Source organism: Cebus imitator, unplaced genomic scaffold (assembly GCF_001604975.1).
Source record: "Cebus imitator isolate Cc_AM_T3 unplaced genomic scaffold, Cebus_imitator-1.0 Scaffold79, whole genome shotgun sequence".
NCBI classification, from domain to species: Eukaryota; Metazoa; Chordata; class Mammalia; order Primates; family Cebidae; genus Cebus; species Cebus imitator.
In genome coordinates, this window is record NW_016107394.1 from 4,654,398 (window position 1) to 4,676,953 (window position 22,556).

A 22,556-nucleotide genomic window follows, 5' to 3' on the forward strand; every position below is an offset into this window, starting at 1 on the left:
TTTTTTTGTAGAGACAGGGTTTCACCCAGGCTGGCCTCAAACTCCTGCCCCTCAAGCAGTCTTCTCGCCTTGGCCTCCAAAGTGCTGGGATTAGAGGCATGAGCCACACACCCGACCCATAGCCATTCCCAATTACTACAGGTGACTATAACTTGCATTGGTAAGGGTTTTGGGAGTTTAAAATATATTTTCATATCTGTTGTTTCATCCAATGCTCTTCCCAGAGCAAGGAAAGGAGAAGAGGCAATGCTGAACCTAATGGAGAGATTCCAGGCACTGTGAAGAAAGCAGCTCTACAGCCAGGCTGGTCTGCATACGTTATAATAGGCTGCACTCTTCCTGGGGGTAGAGACCTGCCTTGGGAGCCCTACCTTCCGTGAAGCCTTCTGAGGCATCAAAATATGATGCTTAGACTTTACTGTCTTCTTTCGAATTAAGTGGATTCCCAGTCGCTCCTGGAGGAAGCTCTTCAGCAGTGGAGGGACCCCTGGTGCCGTGATGGGAAAATAAGATTACTATTAGCTAAAATTTATACTGGGGCTTACTATGTACCAGGCACGATAAAAACTGGTTTACATGTATTAATGTAACTTATTCTCAACCTAGGAGGTAGGTACCTCATTATTCCCATTAAACAGGCAAGGAAACTGAGGCAGAGAGGCTAAGGAATTTGTCCAAGGTAATAAAGATAGTATGGAGCAAGGATCAGAGCTTCACTGGTGTTACTCCAGGGCCCAGAGCTCTAAAATGCCTCCAAGCTCCTGTATCTTACACAGTGGCTCCACTGCTGACCCAGCACCACTGCATTTAGTGTCCTCTGGGAAGGGAGGGTCCTGCAGTTGGGCCTGCAACCCTCTGCAACTGGGAAGTAGGAAATGAGGTCAGGACAGGACTGTTTCACCAGGTAGGGTATAGTTCAAAAGAGCTCATCCAGGATCTATAGAATTCCATCTTCCATCCCCAACTCAGACTCTTTCTTGCTGTGTGACCTTAGGCAGATCACGAACCTCCCTGAGCCTCAGTTTCTACCCCTGGCTATGGGGACAATAATGCCTGCCTCACAGGGTTACTGTCAGGATGAGCTGGTACAGAGCTCTTTCCTCCATCCCCCAATGTACCATGAACCTTGTCCACCCGACAGAGAGTAGATCCCAAGTTTGAGGTGGGGATGAAGGTGCCATGCTGCTCCTTGGGCACTGGGTTGAGAGAGGCAGGTTTGCAGGTACTGTACCTCGTGTATGGGCCACCAGAGGGTTGTTATGAAAGACGAACTCGCAGAGAGATGGGAAGAGAGCTACTGGCAGGACGGCATCCTCCTTTGCAATCTGTAATGAATGCAGGAGAGACTCTCAGGTTGACGCCACCTATCACCTGTGCCCAGGTACGTCTAGGCCCCTCACTGCAGGGCTACATGCTTGCTAGGATTGGGGATGGGATTGGGCAAGACATGATGCTGTGGATGGCACTCGCTGCTGGGCGATGCCTTGTCCCTGCAATATCACTTGCCCATGTGCGGAGTACCTTGCCCCTCCTGTCTGAAATTCCACCATCAGTGTTGCGAGTTTGAGAGCTAAGAATTTTTCTCTCTTCTCCATGCTGGATATGTAGCCTATATCAAGTATTAGGGAAGCTGGTGGCAAAACAATAAGAACAAACACATTTGTCACAAGAACAAACTCTGCTCATAAAGAGTTTGGAAAGTTGGCAGGGCACTGACTTTGACTTCAGGATGCAATTCGTCTGACACTTCATCTTCCTCAACACAAACCTCTACACACTCCTGATGGCTCTTTCACTGAGGCCAGTCCTGGACACTGATCTGGGGATGGATAAGGGGAAAGGAGGACCCACATCTAAGGGATAAGTAGAGCCAGTGTTAAGGGAAACCTCACGGCTGTCTGGGACACAGAGAATGCCCTGTGAAACCAGCCTGCAAGTGGTGGCTTACTGGCCAACCCAGCCTCTGAAGGGCAAAAAATATACAAGCTTTGTTGAGCAGACTGCCTGGAGAAGCTGGGGACCATTTTGGTGAGAGTATCTACTAGCAATGGAAAAATATCAGGGACATCAAGATCAAAGTGGCCAGGAATGGGGCAGTGGCCTGTCAGACCCCTGCACACACTGGAAGCTATCGGGTCAGACATGAGACCCAATGAAGATACTAAAATCCAGCGACTGGAAGAGGGAGGGCAGTCTAGCTTCCTCCACAGCCTTACTGGACAGCGCTAGATTTCCACTGAGCAACTAACTTCGCTTTCATTTTTACTCATTCAACCAACAAATATTTACTGAATACCTACCATGTGCCAAGAACTTTGTTGGGAATGAGCAAAGCAGGACACAATTCCTGCCCTAAAGAGCACTATCCAGTGGGAAACAAGCACTGGAGAGACAGCAATACAGGAGAATGGATTTACAATGTGGTAAGTGTCACAAGAGAGGCGCATGAAGTACCAGGGTGATCTGACCTAGTCAGAGAGGTAAGAGGTGTCTCTGAGACCTGAAGGAGGGAGAGGAGGTTTAACTAGTGAATGCAGTGGGGGATGGAGTGTGTGGCAGAGAAACTTCTGTATTAACCAAAACCATTTCTCTACCTCTAGCACACAGATTATATCTCCTAGCCTCTCAGGCAGCTATGTGTGGTCATGTAACCCAGTACTAGCCAATGCAACTTGGGTGGAAGTAGTAAATGCTACTTCTATGCACAGACCTTACCGTCCTGTACCTCCTCCACTTTCCCCCCTCTAACACAGTCCCCCTGCTCGACCATCTAATGAGCTACATAGGATCCAGGTGAGTACTGTTAAGACCCTATGAGATGACAAAACATAGCCAGGGGGAAACTGGGTTTCTAATCATGTGGAAGTCCACCTGCCAACCAGGAATATCCATGATGGACTTTGTAAAAGCAAGAAATACACTTTTATTGTGTTAAGCGATTAAGATATTTAAGTTTGTTGCAGAGAGGAATTCTATACAAAGAGAAAAATGTGTGAAAGACCTCAGCCTGCTGGAGGAGTTTAAAGAAGGCTAGTGTGACTAAAAGTATATAGAAAGAGGGTGCCTGGTGCAAAATGAGGTTGGAAATGCAAGTAGGGGCCAAACCAAAGGTAGTTTAAGATTTTGGTCTTTGGAGGAATCTGGGCACTGATCTGGGGATGAACAGGGGGAAAGGAGGACCCACACATCTAAGTGATAAGTAGAGCCAGTGTTAAGGGACACCTTGTGGCTGTCTGGGACACAGAGAATGCCCTGTGAAGCCAGCCTGCAAGTGGCGGCTTATGATAAAATTAGATGGATTTGAGAAATATGAGGACCTAAATTTGATAAGACTTGGTGATGAATGAGATATTAGTGGGGGCAGGGGTAGATGGGGAGGTGCAAAAGAGAAGTATCAAAGGTGACAACCAGGTTTTGGCTTGAGTAACTGGATGGAAGATGAAGCTGTTCACTAGATAGGGAACAATGAAACAACATAAAATTTGAAGAAAAAATTTATTAATTTGCTTTGGGTATTTGTATGTTGGTGGTACCTTTGAGGCTTCCAGGTAGAAATGTCAAATAGGCAGTTGGATACATTGGTCTGGAACACAGAAGAGAGGTCTGCCTTAGAGTTAGAAATTTGTGAGTCACTGTTCATGGGCCAATGGGTATCTGAAGTCATCCCTGTGGAGACAGTAGGGAGTGAGAAGAAAAGGGACTAGGAGTAGGCCTTTAGGGACTTTAACATTTGATCTTCTAGACCAGGGATCGGCAAACCTTTTCTGCCAAACATAGTGATTCTAGTAAATCTACTAGTCTAGGCTTTGCAGACCATATGGTTTCTGCTGCAGCTATTCAGTTTTACTATCATTGCACAAAATCAGCCATAGACAATTCATATATAAATAGGTGTGGTGGCTCTTTTCCAATAAAATTTTATTTATGGATCCTGAAATCTGAATTTCATATAACTTTAATGTGTCATGGAATTTTATCCTTTTGATTTTTTCAATCATTAAAAAATGCAAACACCACTCTTAGCACACAGGCTGTACCAAAACCAAGATTGGCAAGTACAGCCCATGGCCCAAATATGGCCCATGATCCATTTACTAAAGTTTCATTAGAATATTGCCTTTCTCATTTGTTGCCATATTGCCTTTTTTCCTGCAAGGGCAGAGTAGTTGCAACAGAGTAAAATATAAAAGTCTGCTGCCATCTTATCTAGACCTCAGAGATAGAAGACGAACCTAAAACAGTGCCAAATATGTTTTGATAAATGACTCTCATGGTGGTCAGAGTGGGTGCACAGTCTTTTGCGTGCAAATCAGGGGATCAAGAGACAATCACTAAAGAATGGGAGACGCAGAATTTAATTTTGTCAGGATGCAAAGTTACATTTACCCAAACTAGGTCATTAAAAAGTTGAAGAAAGTTACAATTAAAAATTGATAAAAAGTTGAATGATACTCAGGTCATGTGTGTCATTTTCTGTGAAATTAAGCTCAGCTGAAAGGTATGGGCTTAGGATTCTGGCTGACATAGCAAGCGGAAGTCTGGCCATGGGGCTAGTCTGTTCCTTCTAGGGTGAGCTGAATGCTTCTGCAGATACATTCAGGCTCCAATGGATAACTTTACATTTCTGCTCAATCTTGTTGGTTTAAGGAGAGTATAACAATCTATCACATTTATGAACTAAGTATTAAAGAACAAGTGAAAGTTATTTTACTTTTGACATGAGAATTTCTAGTGAACATTCTGAGTGATTTTCTGATGAATATTCTACATGTATAAGTTGTGTTTAAAGGCAGAATTTATTTTGAAACTTGTAACTTTAATAAATTGAATATTAATTTCAACACAGGTAGTTGTAATATTTGACATGATGAAAACATCATTCATGAGGCTGGACGCAGTGGCTCACGCCTGCAGTTCCAGCACTTTGGGAGGCCAAGGCAGGTGGATCACGAGGTCAGGAGTTCGAGACCAGACTGGCCAATACAGTGAAACCCCATCTCTAATAAAAATACAAAAATTAGCCAGGCGTGGTGGCAGGTGCCTGTAGTCCTAGCTACTTGGGAGGTTGAGGCAGGAGAATTGCTTGAACCTGGGAGGTGGAGGTTGCAGGGAACTGAGATCGTGCCACTGCACTCCAGCTTGGGTGACAGAGCAAGACTCCGTCTCAAAAAAAAAAAAAGAAAAATCATTCATCAAACTTATTGAGCACCTATCATGTATCAGGTAATATTCTAGATAATGAGCATATAGATGTAAGCAAAACAAAGTCCTAGTGCTAAAAAGAAAAGCACATTCTGGTAGTAGATATGTGACAATAGACAAAAAGACATAATACGTAGGCCGGGTGCGGTGGCTCACACCTGTAATCCCAGCACTTTGGGAGGCCAAGGCGGGCAGATCATGAGGTCAAGAGATTGAGACTATCCTGTCCAACATGGTGAAAGCCCGTCTCTACTAAAAATACAAAAAGTAGCTGGGCGTGGCACATGGCATGCCTGTAGTCCCAGCTACTCGGGAGGCTGAAGCAGGAGAATCACTTGAACCCGGGAGGCAGAGAGCTGAGATTGTGCCACTGTACTCCAGCCTGGTGACAGAACGAGACTCCGTCTTAAAAACAAAAGCAAAAAAAATATATAATACGTTAGGTGGTAACTATCATAAAGAAAAATACCATTTAAAAACTAAGGTGCAAACATAGACAAATGGAAAGAGTGCTGAATAACAAGAAAGAAACAGAATAACTTACAAAATCATAACTTTTCTTGAGTCCAGTAGAGAGCTAAGGTCTCAGGACAATCATGTGGCCTGAAATCTAAGGAAATACTGGCACCTCCAAGGAGAGATGGGACACGGACACTGGCCTGCCTATGGCAGAATGTGGCAGATGCGAGCGCCACACAAGCACTTAAGAAGAAATTGGCTAAAAATTTTAGTGAATGTATAAAGACCAAGCTTGGCCTAGAGTAAACTCCTTTAAGTTGCAAACACCCAGGGAGTTCACACTCAGTAGTGTGAGAAAGATTGGAGGCAGGAGAGGGATGGATGACAGCCTTCTTTGGTGCTGTGGGCCTGGAAGAGGCGATGGCTACCACTAAAAAAATGCAGGCGGCCCTACCTACCCTTCTCCATAGTGAACAAAAGCCTACAGCTGCCGAGGAAGATCAGCAAACCCTGTCAGTCTGGGACATTGCATCTTGGGTAGGGAAAAAATTAAAACCTACTACTCTTGCCGTTGGAGCTGGAAACCAACCTGGGCCTAGTATGTTAGAGGTCTCCTACTGCTGGGGGGGTAGGACCACTGAGAAAAGACTGGGGCTAAAGCCTCCCTTTGGTCCCTACCACCACGTTACTAGAAAGCACTAAGGAACAAGCAAAAGCAGTCTACTGCTAGGGGGAGGAACAACCGTGCAGAGATAAACTCTGAGGTACAGGCACTCAGGGAAGGATGAAAGCTGAGGACAAAACAGGAACACTGGAAAAACACTCTGGCACTCTAGGAAAAACCAACTACATGGTGTCTAAAAGAGACACAGCTTAACTACAAAGATATAAATAGGTTGAAAGTAAATGGATAGAAAGAGATATATCTTGCAAACAGTAAGTATAAGGAAGCTATGTAGCTGTATTTAAATCAAACAAAATAGACATCAAGACAAGGATTATTATGAGGCAAAAAAAGGGCAATTCATAATTATAAAAGTATCCATACATTAGGTAGATATAATAATTCTTCTAAATGTATGTGCATCAATAGCAGACTTCAAAATATATGGAATAAAAACTGAGAGAGCTAAAGGGAGAAATAAGCAGATTCACAACCACATCTGGAGATTTTAACACACTGGTCTCAGTAATTGATAGAATAAGTAGACAAGAGTACAGAGAAGATCCAAGTGACATGACCAACCACCTTATCCTAATATTTGTAGAACACTGTACTCCAAAAACTTCAGAATAAACATAGTTTTTGAAATGCACATGGAATGTTCACCAAGACAGACCGACCATAGGGCGAATCATAGAACAAGTTTAAATAGATTTCAGAAGAATGACATCTTACAGATTATGTTATCTGCACACAAGATAAGTAAATTAGAAATAAACAGTTACAAGGTACCTAGAAGAGCCACATATATTTGGAAATTAACTCACTTCTAAACAACCTGTGGATCAAAGAAATCACAGGAAAAAGTGAAAACAGTTTAACTGAATGAAAATAAAAAGAAAATATATTACAATTTGTAGGATGTAGCTAAAGTAGTGCTTGGAGAAGAAACGTAAAGATTTACATGCTTATATTAGAAGAAAGGTCTAAATTACCTAAAATTATACTGCCTAATATGCAAGAAAAAGAGGAGTAAATTAAAATCATTGTAAGTAAAAGAGAAGTACAGTATCAATGAAATGGAAAACAGATATCCGGTGAAACCAGCAGTTAGTTTAATAAGAAAAAGTCAATAGAAGAGGTAATGTCTAAGTATTTTGGATCAATAAAAGACATAAATTACCAATTTCAAGAAGAGGGACCCATGATGCATCTATGGTCCACTGATTTTCGGCAAGGGTGTAAAAACCTTTCAGTGGGGGAAAGAATAGTCTTTTTAATAAGTGGCGTTGAGAAAACTGGATATCCACATGCAAAAGAATGAAGCTCATGCTTCTCTTACACTATATGAAGATTAACTTGAAATAGAACAAAGACCTAAATGTAAGAGTTAGAACTATAAAACCCTCAGAAGAAAACACTTGGGGAGTTTAGCTGTACCAGCTGCTTGCTATGGAAGGAATGTAAGCAGAGTATCTTACAAGTTTCTTGCATTTCAGACTTGAGTAGGGCTCAGTTAGTGAGATTTTACAGAAAACCAAACAGGACATGGATATTGGAAAAATATGTTAAATCTGTCCCATGGACTTTATATCTGCTGTTCCCCTTAGGCTACAACATTTCTACCCTCACTTGACACACTCTCTTCACGTGATTAAACTCACTGATTCAGATCTCAGCTTAAACATCACTTTCTTGAGAACCTTCCTTGATCCCAAGTATTAGGTTAGATACCTCCCCTCCATCATTTACTTCCTACACAGTGAATTTCTGCATAACACTAAGCATGCTTGTATTGTGATGATTTGTCCACCTCAGTCTTCCTTCTAGGTGATAAGCTGCAAAAGGGCAGAGGCCAAGTCTCTTTCCACAGTTGTATACTAGTGTCTAGCACAGAGCCTGACACTTGGTAAGTGCTAAATAAATATCTGTGACCGAAGAGATGGACTCCGACCTTGACCTGAACTCCTTCCACTTTCCCCACCCTGAGAATTCCTGAGCCCTTGTACCTATAAGGCAGGGAATTGAATGGAGGGTTGGTCTTTAGACCAGAGCAGCTTGCATCCCACCCCTCCCATCTGTGCCCCTGAGGAAAGAGTAGAGGAGCAGAAAGTCACCTTATTGTAGGCCAGGCTAAGGTGTCTCAGCTCTGGGAAGGGTGGGGCCAGCGTCTGGTTCCTGGCCTTCAGTGACTTCACAGGAAGAATCTCAAATATGGGAGGAAGTGAACATATGTTGGTTTTCTTGGAAAGAAGAAAAAATCAAAATCAAAGTGCCCAATAATAAATAAGTTAAGGCCACTAAAGGCCAACAGACCCTTTCAATGGAATATGGTGGAATGAATGACCTTCCTAGAGAGACCTGGCCAAAAGAGGCCTGTAGGGTCACCATCAGCCCAGAATTCTGGGTCCAAGTACTCTTAGGTCACCTGATGAGCTAATTTTGGAGCATCCAAAGTTCCATTTTCAAGTTTTCTGTGGCCACAGGATACTACAGCACTTGTGCAGACACCAGAAGTACTTGGTCTCCACCCCTTCCCTCTGCCCTACAGCAGCTTACCCTGAATTGGCCCTTCTACACAGTTGGGCTAATTCTCCAGAAGGCAAAGGGGCAGGTGCTTGTGTTGTTAAGGGAATTTTCCTAGTGGGGAGAGGGAGAAGGAGGTGTCTTGAGCCTTCTCAAGACAAATGCTCTGATGGGCTAGCCACCATCCTCCAGTGGAGGTTCTTCATTTGAGGATGAAATAACAGTCCTGAATGACTTCAGCCGGCCCATGGGGGCTGAATGTGGCATGCTGCATCTGAATCCTTTGCAGGGTCATGTTCTTTTCATACAACCCAGACTACTACAGGTTCAACATATTTGATCAAGCAGAAAAGGTAACTGTTGGTTTAACTATACAAAACCCAGAACACTCACTGATTCCTGAGTTCGATGGGACCAAAGGGTAGATGTTGGGCTAATGGTTAAGTTCAGATGGACTAGATTCCGTTCTAAGTTCCATTAATCACTATGGAATGTTGAGCAAGTCACTTAAATGTGGCTTGTTCATTCAGTGAACATCTGTGGGGCATTTCCTTTGGGCCAAGTGTTTTGTACCCTTCTGGGTCAACTTGTAAAAACCACACAAGTGGACATGTCAGTCATGGGTGAGAATAAAACAAAAGCCAGTGATGGTGTTTGGGAACTCAGACAACTCGCCTCTCTCAGTGATCCCAAGGCAATCTCTGAGACGCAGGAGTGGAATGTTGTGGCAGTCTGATAAGGCAGTCTCCTCCACTAGTAATTCCCTACTTAGAGCAAGGCTATGTGAACTGAAATGGGTAAGTCAGACTGGAGCACAAAAAAGGAAAAGCCAGAGTCAGGATGAAGAATTTCCTGAACCAAGGGCATAACTGGCCCTGCTCGGGGCAGAGAGGACCCTGTCTTAGAGGGGGATGCCTCTGATTTTAATGGAGAAAGGCCACTAAAAGTCTCAACTATCCAATTCACTTTCTAGATTTTCAGATGTCAGAGAGCTGATCTGAGCACTGAGCAGTCCTACGAATTACTGGTTCATGTCTGTAATCCCAGCACTTTGGAAGGCTGAGGCAAGCAGATCACAAGGTCAGGAGATGGAGACCATCCTGGCCAACGTGGTGAAACCCTGTATCTACTAAAGTACAAAAATTAGCTGGGCATGTTGGCACACACCTGTAGTCCCAGCTACTCGGGAAGCTGAGGCAGGAGAATCGCTTGAACCCAGAAGGCAGAGGTTGCAGTGAGCTGAGATTGCACCACCACACTCCAGCCTGGCAACAGAGCAAGACTCCATCTCAGAATTAAAAAAAAAAAAAAAAATTATCTTTGACTTCTGTGGTAGACTGTTAATTGGCCACAAGTGCCTCTATCCCACATACATGCCCTTTTGCAGTGTGACCTGGTTGCTCCTCCCATTCAGAGGTGAGATCATGTCTCTACCCTCTTTGGAAATTAGACTGACTGTTATATAAGAAACAATTTGGCTGGTCTTTGTCCCAGGTTCCTGGCATTGAGCTTCTAAAACTGATGGAATTTTCTGAGTTACAGGAGTATCTTAGTTATGCAGGACCCCTTGAGTCACACCTGAATTTATGGTAATGAGATACCTCAGGATGGAGGCTGGCCATGCCAGAAAGACTAACCACATGACTAGAGGGTTGGGGCTTTGCGCCAGCCTGACCACTGGGAAGGATAAGGGACTGGAGATTGAGTTCTATCAGGTGGCCAGTGAGCCTCCAGTAAAAGCTCTGGACTCTGAGGTATGGGTGAGCTTCCTGATTGGTGAGCACATCAATGTGCTGGGACAGAGACATGCCCTGATTCCATAGTGAGAGGGCATGAAAGCTCTCAGACCCTCCCAGACCTCACTGTATATGACTTTTCATCTGGCTGGTCCTGATTTGTATCATTTATAGGTGGGCAACCCTCAGGCCACAAACCAGTGCCAGTCCCTAGCCTTTTGGGAACTGGGCTGCACAGCAGGAAGGGAGCAGTGGGTGAGTGAGTGAAGCGTCATCTGTATTCACAACAGCTCCCCATTGCTTACATTACTTCCTGAGCTCCACCTCTCGTGGGATCAGCAGCAGTATTAGATTCTCATAGGAGCACAAACCCTATTGTGAACTGGGCATGTGAGGGATATAGATTGCACACTCCTTATGAGAATCTAATGCCTGATGATCTGTCACTGCCTCCCATCACGCCAAGACGGAACCATCTATCTACTTGCAGGAAAACAAGCTCAGGTCTCCCACTGATTCTACATTGTGGTGAGTTGTACGATTATTTATATATTACAGTGTAATCATAGAAATAAAGTGCACAATAAATGTAATGCACTTGAATCATCTGAAACCACCCACGCCACCCCAGTCCATTGAAAAACTGCCTTCTACAAAACTGGTCCCTGGTGCCAAAAGGTTGAAGACTGCTGCATTATAGTAAAACTGTAATTGTAAGTATAACCCTTTCCTGAGTTCTGTGAATTGTTCTAGAAAGTTACTAAACCTGAGTAGGTTGTGGAAACGCTTGAATTTATAGCCAGTTGGTCAAAGTGTGGATAGCCTGGGGACTCCCAAATTTGTGGCTGGCCTCTGAAGTGAGGGCAATCTTCTTGGGAACTACCTTCACTTGTGGGGTCTATGCTTAATTTGTGGGGGTCTGCATGAACTCAGGGGTCAGTGTCAGAACTGTACAGCAGTATAATAGTGGGCTTTTGACTTGCTTTGACCAAAAGAATGTGGAGAAGTGACACTATTTCAATTTCAGAACTTTCAGTTTACGCTTGCTCTCTTGAAACTCTGATGCTATAATGCAACCATACTGTAATGAAGCCCAGGAGAAAAAGATCGTAAAGAGAGAAGATGCCAAGCCATGCCAGCTGTGTACCTGAACCCAGCCCCCAGCCCCTCTGCCAGCTAAATGCAGCTGCATGAGTGAGCCTTGGCGAAACCTGTAGAATCACCTCATCAATTCAATTGTGAGTGGTGAAAAATAATGAATTGTTATTGGGTTGGTTTGGTAAGCAGCTATAGTTAACTGATAGAATTTCTCACACAGTTGTATCTGTGGGAAGGTTGTATACTGAGTTACCTCTCAAGGATGCAGGTTGGCTAAATGAAGAGATGTTCTATTTACTATAAATGAGTTAATCAATATCTAGTTTACGTGCACCAGTTTCCATGAGCATCTGCCATGAGAGGGAAAAAAAAATTTCTGTGCTGACAAAAATCAAGTCTGTAACATCAAAGATTAGGTCTTGGATAGTGGTGTTTCTGGCAAGGACTTTGCCAGCTTTGGGGGACTCTTGTTAGGGAGCTCCTGGTAGCAGCCCTACTTCAATGCCAATTTTATCACTTGAGGCAGCTGCCATTATTACATTATGCTAAACAGCATGTAAGAACAATGAAAGAGTAGGCAGGTAAGGTCAAGACTTGTCTGTCTGTGGCCAGCACAGGACCTGGTACATGGTAGGTACTTGGCAAATATCTATTCATTCAATGGGCTTCCTCAGTGTCATCTACAAAAATGACTCTCATGGCTCCATTAACTTATTTGGTCTATTAAAATTAATATTCTAACTCAGGAACACAAAGTAGTCAGTTCCTACCTCTGAGGTTGAAAATCCAGGGTGAGATGAGAACACAACCTCTGAAACAGAAGAAAAACAGAATGAAGGTTGGTGAGAGCACTGACTGACGCCTAGAGCACCCAGGATATAGCTCTGCCATCCACTGTGTAGAGCAGGGCACCTCCTAGAGGGAGTCCTCATTGGTCCTCCGCTCCAGTGCTAAGTAGGAAGAGGAGCTGGCTGTGACATGCACCAGGTAATGGGTCCGTCTGCACTTAGGATGAAATACAAACTGCTTATCCAGACCTCTGAGGTCCTGCATGATCGGGCCCCTGCCTACTTCTTCAGTCTCATTGCATGCTACTCTCTCCCTCACTCCCTGTATTTCAGCCACACTGACCTTCTTTCCGACTTTAAAACACACAATCACTTTTGAGCCTCAGAATTACTGGGGAGTCCATACTGAACAGAAAGCTAATCAACCGTCTTAGAAATGTATATAGAGGACATTCTGTCAGAGGATTTGGAAATAATATTTGTTATATTAGAAGAAACAGAATGTGTTAAGCCAGCAAGTTCATGAGAGATACCAAGAACAACCAGCATACAGTCATAAGGAGGAGGCTGCAGAGTGGTTTCATCTTGGGACCATCAGAATGAGATGAGCCAATACACAGCTGAGTTCAACCTAATATAGCACAGCATCTGCTGGGACTAGATCCTGTGCAGACGTTGCTCACCTTTAGCCTACTTAAGCGACACCTTCTACATATTAATGATATTACAATTAGAAAGGTCACATGAAAATGAAGAAAATAGTAATAGGGGATGGAACAACATATGGCATAAATAACTTCTCCTGTGAATAAGGGTCTGCAAGGGAGTTTGGGAAAGCTTTGTGCAATGAACAGAGTAGGAATTCCCTGGGGGAAGGGCCATGGTTGCAAGTGTGGGTGCTAGGCAGTGAACCCTGGAAAACACCTCTAGACAGCACCTCTAGAAAGATAGGCATGCTGCCTGAATGCGCATCCTGCTCTCCCCACAATCACAGGAATTACTGCATTTTAAGCTTCTGACTGAGTATTGTTACACAAAGGAACTAAACAATCAAGAATCTCCTAACATTTGAGGGAAATTAACATATAAAAAAGGGAAGAATTAGCACCTGAATAAAAACAGTTTATTTAATAAAAGTTATAAAAATTTCAAAATAGAATAATTAGTATTCTCTGAGAAATTCAAAGGTTATTTAACTCCTAAAACAAAAGCAGATTGTTGTGGAAGCAAAGCTACTAACAAAGCTGTAAATTTATAATATAATTAAAAGAACTCATAAATGTGCTGAATGGCAGAATGGACCCAGTTGAGGAACTAATTTATAAAATGGAAGACTGAGTGGAGAGACTCTCCGAATGCAAAAGGCAGAGAGAAGACGGTGGAATAGAAGGTAACCCACTCATATCCCCTCACAATAACAACAATTCTGCACCTGCCCACAATCAAACGTCTCTCTGAAGGTGTCTCAAGATTCAGGTAGGAGTCTATGAAACCCTGGTGGAGGCCAAGACTTTGAAGGATTGTTTTGAGTGTGCAGACGACATCCAAGTGGCTCATCCACAAAGGTTGCTCCCCAGTTCAAGACTAGAAACAGCCTAGCCTTCCAAGGGCCTGGGCTACAGCCACATTTGGCCTGAGCCTGCAACCAAAACCATCTGCAGAGAGGTCCAGAAGGAGTTGTACATGCTAGTGCCTTGGTGGAAAGGCTTGTCTGCCCACTGACATCAGTCTTGGCAGTAAGCCTGAAAGTTGCCCTGTTTGTCTGATCCAAGCCGTCTCAACTGAGGTCCTGCTCACAGTCTCTTGTACAAGGACCCAGGAGGAGACTCACCCATATCTTGCACCCTGAGGCTCCCAACTAGTTCACCACCCTCTGTCCTACAGCAAATTTCACCCAGTCTGGGATCTAGTCCCTCCAGCTGCAATCAGAGAGCTACTCAGAATTTGCAAAGACTTGCTGGAAGACACATGCCGCTCTGAGCCAATGAAATTGGGCTTTCTAGCCTTCACCCTACATTAAATCCTGAGAGGGCACAGTCTCAGCTCTGACCCCTGCCACTACAGTGGAGAATTATCCTGTCTGTGCTGAAACCTGCTGAGAGACACACGCCTGCCTGGGCCAACAAGATCGGCTCTCTAGCCTCCTTCCATAGCAAATCCCAGCGGGGTCCAGTGTTAGTCCTGGCCCCTCCTGCAGCAATCAGGCAACCATCTCATCTGTGTAGGGACTTGCTGGGAGACACATGCACCTCTGAGCCAATGACCACTACCTCACAGCAGATCCTGAGGAGGCCCAGTCTAAGATTTGGCCCCTCCCGCTGCAGTCAGGGAACTATTCTTAGTATGCAAGAACTTTGCTGGGCAATGTGCACCTCCCTGAACCAAGACAGGGCTCTCTAGCCTCTGTTCCATAGCAGATACCAAGGGGGCCTATGGTCACTTCCAGCCCCTCCTGCTACAATCAGGGAATTATTCCATCTATGCAGAGACATGCTGGCAGATGTATGCCTGTCTGAACCACCATGCCAGGCACACCAGCCTCCAGCCCACAGCAGATCCCAAGGGGTGCCAGTCTCAACTCTGGTCTCTTGTTGCAGTCAAGGAACTACTTTTGCAGGGACCTCCTAGGTGACATGCACCTGTCTAACCCAATGAGATGGACCACCAGCTTCATTCCTATAGCAGATCCCAAGATGGCCCAGTCTTTTTTTATTTTTATTTTTTGAGATGGAGTCTCACTCTGTTGCCCAGTCTGGAGGGCAATGGCACCATCTTGGCTCACTGCAACCTCCACCTCCCAGTTTCAAATAATTCTCTGCCTCAGCCTCCTGAGTACCTGGAATTACAGGCACCTGCCACCACGCCCGACTAATTTTTGTATTTTTAGTAGTGGTGGGGTTTCACCATCTTGGCCAGGCTGGTCTTGAACTCCTGACCTTGTGATCCACCCGCCTCAGCCTCCCACAGTGCTGGGATTACAGGTGTGAACCACCGCACCCAGCAATGGCCCAGTCTTAAATCCAGTCCCTCTGGCTACAGCTGAGACCCATCCTGCCCATGCAGAGACCTGCTGGGAGGCACACATGTCTGGGCCACTGGGACAGTGTTCTGGACTCAGGTCTCCTTGGCCTGCATTCTCACATAGCCCCAGTCCTGTCTTTGAGTCTTCCAGAGCCACTTGGGCGAGAAAGCCACAACAATCTCAGTCTTTGCAAGACTGGCAGCAAGGCTGGGTTTAAACCACTCCTGAGTCCTGAGATACCAGTAGTGGTCCCAGGCTCAGGAAACATAACAGTCAATCTGCTTAGAATCCCTGGAAGTCCCTCTGAAGAAGGACAGGCACAAACAAAGCCAGACTACAAAGGCAAAAATAAATACCTAACATTTCAAAGCACAGACATTATCACACTTCTACAAACATCAAGAACACACAAGGAAATATGATTTCACCAAACAGACAAAATAAGATGCCAGAGACCAACCATAAAGTAATAGAAATGTGTGATCTCTCAGACAAAGAATTCAAAGTAACTGTTTTTGGGGTGTTTTTTCCTTTGTTTTTTGAAACAGGCTCTCATTCTGTCACCCAGTTTGGAGTGCAGTGGCATGAAATGGATTATTGCAGCCTCAACCTCCTGGGCTCAAGCAGTCGTCCCACCTCAGCCGCCCATGTAGCTGGGACCACAGGCATACACCACCATGCCTGGCTAATTTTTTGGTAGAACTGGAGTCTCACTTTGTTGCCCAGGGTGGTCTTCAACTCCTGGGCTCAATCAGTATTCTTACCTCAACATCCCAAAGTGCTGGGATTATAGGTATAAATCACCATGCCCAGCCAAAACAGATGTTTTAAAGAAGCACAATGAACTTTAAGAAAACACAGAGAATCAACTCAGAAATTTACCAGAGAAATTTAACAAAGAGATTGAAATAATTAAAAAAAAGAAACCCTGGAGTTGAAAAATATAATGAATAAAAAAGGCAATAGAGAATATCAACAGCAGATTAATCAAACAGAAGAAAGAATCAGTGAGCTCAAAAACTATATGAAAATATACAGTCAGATGAGAAAATAGGAAGAATGAAAAGGAATAAAGAAAGCTTGCAGGATCTATGGGACAACATCAAAAAAGAAAATATTAGGGTTGCTAAAGTTAAGGATGGATATAAGAAAGATAAAAGGAGTAGAAAGGTTATTCAAAGGATAACGGAAAACTTTCCAAATCTGGAGAATGGGTGGGTGTGGGTGTGCATGTACCCCACCATGCCATTACTGCCAGGGTAAGCACACTCACTTCCACTGCCACTGCCAGCCTGAACGTTGAGCATGGACAACAGTGACCCCGCACCATGGCCCATGCTGCCACTGGGCCATCCAAAGGATGGCACCTTCAAAGACTGAAAGAGAGTCAGTCCACACAGATCAGAAATAAGCAGCCAAGGACTCTGCCAAATCAAAAAGTCAGAGTGTCTTTTTACCTCCAAATGACCACACTAGTTCTCCAGCAGTAGTTCTTAAACAGGTTGAAATGACAGAAATGGAATTTAGAATATGGATGAGAATGGAGATCATTGACATTCAGGAGAAAGCTGAAACCCAATACAAGGAATCTAAGGAATAAATAAAATAATACAGGAGATGAAAGATGAAATGGTCATGTTAAGAAAGAAGCAAAGTGAGCTGATACAGCTGAAAAACTCACTTCAAGAATTTCAGAACACAATTTTAAGTGTTAACAGCAGAATCAACCAAGCTGAGGAAAAATTCTCAGAGCCCAAAGACTGGCTTTCGAAAATAACTCAGTGAGACCAAAAAAAAAAAAAAACCAGTAAGGAAAAATGAACAAAACCTCTGAGAAATATGGGATTATGTAAAAAGACCAACAATATTACTCAGTGGTATCCCTGAAAGACAAGGAAAGAAAGCAAACAACTTGGAAAACATATTTCAGGATATCATCCATGAAAACTTCCCCAATCTTGCTAGAGAGGCCAACCTTCAAATTCAAGAAATGTAGAGAACCCTTGTGAAGTACTACACAAGAAGACCATCCCCAAGAAACATAGTAATCAGATTCTCTAAGGTCAAAATGATAGAAGAAATGTTAAAGGCAGCTAGACAGAAAGGGCAGGTCACCTACAAAGTGAACACCATCAGCTAACAGAAGACCTTTCAGCACAAATCAGAAGAGAATAGGGGCCTGTATTCAACATTCTTCTTTTTGTTTTTGTTTTTCAGACAGAATCTCACTCTTGTCATCCAGGCTGGAGTGCAGTGGTGCATTCTTGGCTCACTGCAACCTCTACCTCCCAGGTTCAAGGGATTCTCATGCCTCAGTTTCCCAAGAAACTGGAATTACAAGCATGCATCACAATGTCTAGCTAACTTTTTACGTTTTTAGTAGAGACAGGGTTTCACCATGTTGGCCAGGCTGGTCTTGAACTTCTGGCCTCAAGTGATCCACCTGTCTCAGCTTCCCAAAGTATTGGGATTACAGGCATGAGCCACCAAGCCAGGCTCAGCATTCTGAGAAGAAAAGAATTTTCAACCAAGAATTTCGTATCCAGCCAAGCTAAGCTTTGTAAGTGAAGGAGAAATAAGATCCTTTTCAGACATGCAAATGCTAAGGGATTTTATTAGCATCAGACACGATCATCAGAGAGGTCTTGAAGGGAGTGCTACACTTGGAAAGGAAAAACTGTTACTGGCCCACTACAAAAACACACAAGTAAGCAGACCAGTAACACTATAAAGCAACCACGTGAACAAGTCTGCATAATAATGAGCAAATCCTCACATATCAATATTAACTTTGAATGTAAATGAGGTAAATGACCCAGTTAAATGGCACAGTGATAAGTTGAATAAAGAAGCAAGAACTGATGGTATGCTGTCTTCAACAAGAGACCCATCTCACATGTGATGACACCTTTAGGCTCAAAGTAAAAGGATGGAAAAAAATCTACTAGGCAAATGGAAAACAGAAAAAAAGCAGTTGTTGAACTTACTCTAAATTCAGATTAAACAGACATTAAACCAATAAAGATAAAAGAAGACAAAGAAGGACATTATTTACATAATGGTAAAGGGCTCAATTCAATAAGAAGACATAACTATTCTAAATATATATGCATTCAACAGAGTAATGCCCAGATTCAAAAAGCAAGCTGCTTTTGGAGACATAAAGAGACTTGGATAAACATACAATAATGGTGCATACAATAAAGGACATCAACTCCCCCATAATAATATTAGACAGATCATTGAGGCAGAAAACTAACAAAGATATTCAGGATCTGAACTCGTACTTGATCAAATGGACCCAACTGACATCTATAGAACGCTCCACCCCCAAACAACAAAATATACATTCTTCTCAGCTGCACGTGGCACATATTCTAAAATCAACCACACAATCGGATAGAGAACAATTCTCAGTAAAAAAATTTTTTAAATGAAATCATACCACACTGTTGGACCATAGCAGAATAAAGTAGAATTACTAAGAAAATTGCTCAAACCCATATAATTACATGGAAATAAAACAACCAGCTCTTGAATGACTTTTGAGTAAATAAGGAAATTAAGGGAGAAATCAAGATATTCTTTGAAACTAATGAGAACAGAGGCAACATACTGATACAGGAGGTAGAAAGAAATGATTTAGGCAGATAAGGGTAAAAGAGTCCTCAGCAGAGTTTCCCGTTTAGCAAGAAGCAGACCAAGAAATTATTTTCTTTTTCCAACAAAGAGCAGCCTGAAAAATTGAGCTGAAAACATAGATAAACAAGCTGTAAGTCTGCACGGGGGAATGCCCAGTTGTGCCCATAGAAAAGGGCTACCTGGGAGCCAGGCATGTCCAACATGGAGGCTTCATCTTCCCTTTTTTTGTTACTACCGGTACAGTAAAGGAAAGGGCAACATGGTACAGGCCAGGTAGAGGACCTGCCTGCATAACAAAAGATTAGCGTGGGGGTGGCCATTTTTTGTGCCCTATGCAAATGACACATCTAGTCCTAACCAGTTTTTCACACCCTATGCAGATGGCATACCTGGTCCAACCAATCTTCTACACCCTATGTAAATCAGACACTGCATCATTAGACATCTATAAAAGCCCCTGCATTTAACCACAGATCCTACAAGCCACTTCTCTGGGATCCCCCTCTCCAGGAGAAAGGTATTCTTTTCTACCTATTAAACTTCCACTCTTAACCTCACTCTTTGTGTGGCCAGGTCCTTGATTTCCTCAGCCATGAGACAATGAACCTCAGGTATCACCCCCAACAATGAGGCCACTTCATTGTAGGGCCCATCTGGGATCCAAGGTAGATTCATTGGAAGGGTGAGTATAGGAGCAGACCCCAAATCTTTACTTTCATTTTAGGGCCTTCTGCCCTCCATTTTAAAATCAAACCAAAAACACTAGGTGTCTGATGGCCACCTAGATGCCCTTAGGGCATGCCACTCATCTCAAGAGTCAGATGACAGGCTTGCTGGGGAGAACTTAGTGAATCCCTCAGTACCCTCAGGGTGCTGGGAATGTTGATTCTGTTTCAAACCAGTTTCCTTTCACAGAGTCTAGCCATTGCATGGGGCTGGAGGAGATCCAGAGGCAACTGTTAGTTCCTGGCCAGGGCTACATCCAGGTATTAACCTGAAGGCTTCTATATTAACCTCAGCCTCTGACTTCCCATTGGGCATCAGTAACAGGATCTCCAAGCTTTTCCTATTGCATTTTTTCCTTCTTTCCTGTCCATGACTGCCATGTTTCCTATCTCTCTCTGTATGCAATGCTGCAAGAATTTTTACTCTTCAAGGAAATAATCCTGTTAGACAGGATCAGCAAATGCCATAGTAACCAGGAATATAATACAAGTGATTACCATTTTTTGTTTTGAGATGGAGTCTTACTCTGTCACCAGGCTGGAGTGCAATGGCGTGATCTTGGCTCACTGTAGTCTCTGCCTCCCAGGTTCAAGCGATTCTCCTGCCTCAGCCTCCCAAATGGCTGGGACTATAGGCACATGCCACCACGCCCAGCTAATTTTTGTATTTTTCAGTAAAGACAGGGTTTCACCATGTTGGCCAGGATGGTCTTGATCTCTTAACCATTGTGATCCATCTTCCTCAGCTTCCCAAAGTGCTGGGATTACAGGCATGAGCCACTACACCTGGCCAGTGATTACCATTTTTGTGATTTTCTGGGAATAGAGGGTCTCCCCTTCCCCAGCAGTGAGCATCTCTCTCTTTACCCTTGGTCTGGAGATCACATGGTATTTCAAGGTCTACAGCGCCACCTAGTGGAATAGGAATCTTCTCCATGAGGTACTTAGCCTAAACACTCTAGTTCCCCAATTCTCCTCCCCTTTGGTACCCCTCTGTTAGAAAACAGGCTTTATGTCCCTTCTGTAAATGAGAAAACTCAACAGTGAGGAGGAAAATGTCCTCTGAAACAAAATTTTAGTTTTGATACTGTCCCATCAGCAGGAAAACTACGATTCAGTTCCTACATTCTTTTAAGGTACCTATTCTTCCTCCTATTAAAATGGTACTTAAATAGTAAGGGGATTTTTATGTCTTGAAGTTAACTAGAACCACTGCCTAGCAATAAATACTTTAGTCCAGGCCATAACAACAATATAGAGCTCAACCCAATACACTCTCTCCATTAAGGGGCTTCGCCCAAATACAACTGTTACATAGTCTTTCCAAAGATCCGTCTACTGGGGAGCCACATAGATCATATAAGTCTGGGAAGTCAAAAGGAAATCACCAGTGGAGGATTAGAGTTGTATGGGTAAGTGTGACTATAAATCCATCCTTTAGCTCCTCTAGATCCATGGCTGAGGGACACGACTGCATCCGAGAGTGGCACCTTTAATGGATGCCACAGCCCAGGGAACCAAGGAGGGAAAACAGTTGGGGGGATACTCCCATTGTCTTCCTCTCTATCTTGGACCATTCCAAAGAAAGGAGAGGAATGAGGGACTCTTTACCTCCTCTATCTTTCTAGCCATCTTTAGCCTACACCCCTCTCAAGTGCATTCTGAAGCACTGAGACACCTTTAATCCTGAAACTTTGCTTTTGTACAAGGGCATGGGCTTCTTACTAGACCTTTGCAAACATTGCACAATCAACTAAGCTCTTTTAGCAGTCATATCAGGCATTCCCAAAGGGAATGATTCCCCAAAACCAAGAAAGCAACTTCAGGCAGCTATTGAGTGTCTTGGCTCTTCTTGTCCCCCTTATTTGGTGCCCCCTCCAATTGCACCATCAGCTCCTCTAGTTCCACTATCTCCAAAACTCCCCATTCTCCCAGCTTCACTCTTACCCCTACAGGAAATGCCCAATGGAGGCGATGCCACTATAGCTCAAGGTCCTGTCTCATTGCATGACTTTAGGCAAATAAAGGGATATTTAGGCTGATTTTCTGATGACTCTGATAGGTATATAGAAGCTTTACAAAATTTAACTCAGGTGTTTGACCTCTCATGGAAGGATGTTATGCTGTTCCTAAGCCAAACCCTAACTGCAGCTGAAAAATAAGCAGCTCTGTAGGCAGCAGAGAAATTTGGAGATAAGCAATATGTCTCTTGTAGGGCAAAAAGGAAAAGAGAAAATAGGGAAGGTGAAGAGATGGGGAACCATCATTCCCAGTAGGGAAGAGAGGCAGTACCTCTTGACAACCCTAATTAGAATCTGATGACTCCACAGATGAATGGAAAAGAAAATACTTTTTAATGTGCATCTTGGAGGTCCTAGGAAGAACTGGGAGGGTCAGACCTCTTGATTACTCTAAACTGTCCATGATAAACCAAAAGCCAGATGAGAATCCTACAGCCTTTATGGAAAGGCTGAGAGAGGCCCTAACAAAACACACCTTATCCCCTGGTTCAGTCAAGGGACAGATATCCCTAAAGGACAAGTTTATTACACAGGCAGCTCCCAATATTAGAAGGAAACTGCCGGGCATGGTGGCTCAAGCCTGTAATCCCAGCACTTTGGGAGGCCGAGGCAGGTGGATCACGAGGTCAAGAGATCGAGACCATCCTGGTCAACATGGTGAAACCCCGTCTCT

The 22,556-nt window shown here is 43.7% G+C and overlaps 1 protein-coding gene across 1 annotated transcript in view; it reads right to left on the minus strand.

Annotated features, from left to right (window-relative positions):
• The window catches only part of XRRA1 (X-ray radiation resistance associated 1), a 108,346-nt gene that overhangs the window by 9,031 nt on the left and 76,759 nt on the right, over nt 1-22,556 (minus strand). Inside the window, exons 11-14 of the mRNA XM_017532993.2 lie at nt 12,456-12,496; nt 8,443-8,568; nt 1,232-1,325; nt 372-487 (exon numbers count right to left, since the gene is read on the minus strand). Coding sequence (XP_017388482.1) covers nt 372-487; nt 1,232-1,325; nt 8,443-8,568; nt 12,456-12,496 — 377 coding nt within the window. The remainder of the gene's footprint in view (nt 1-371; nt 488-1,231; nt 1,326-8,442; nt 8,569-12,455; nt 12,497-22,556) is intronic.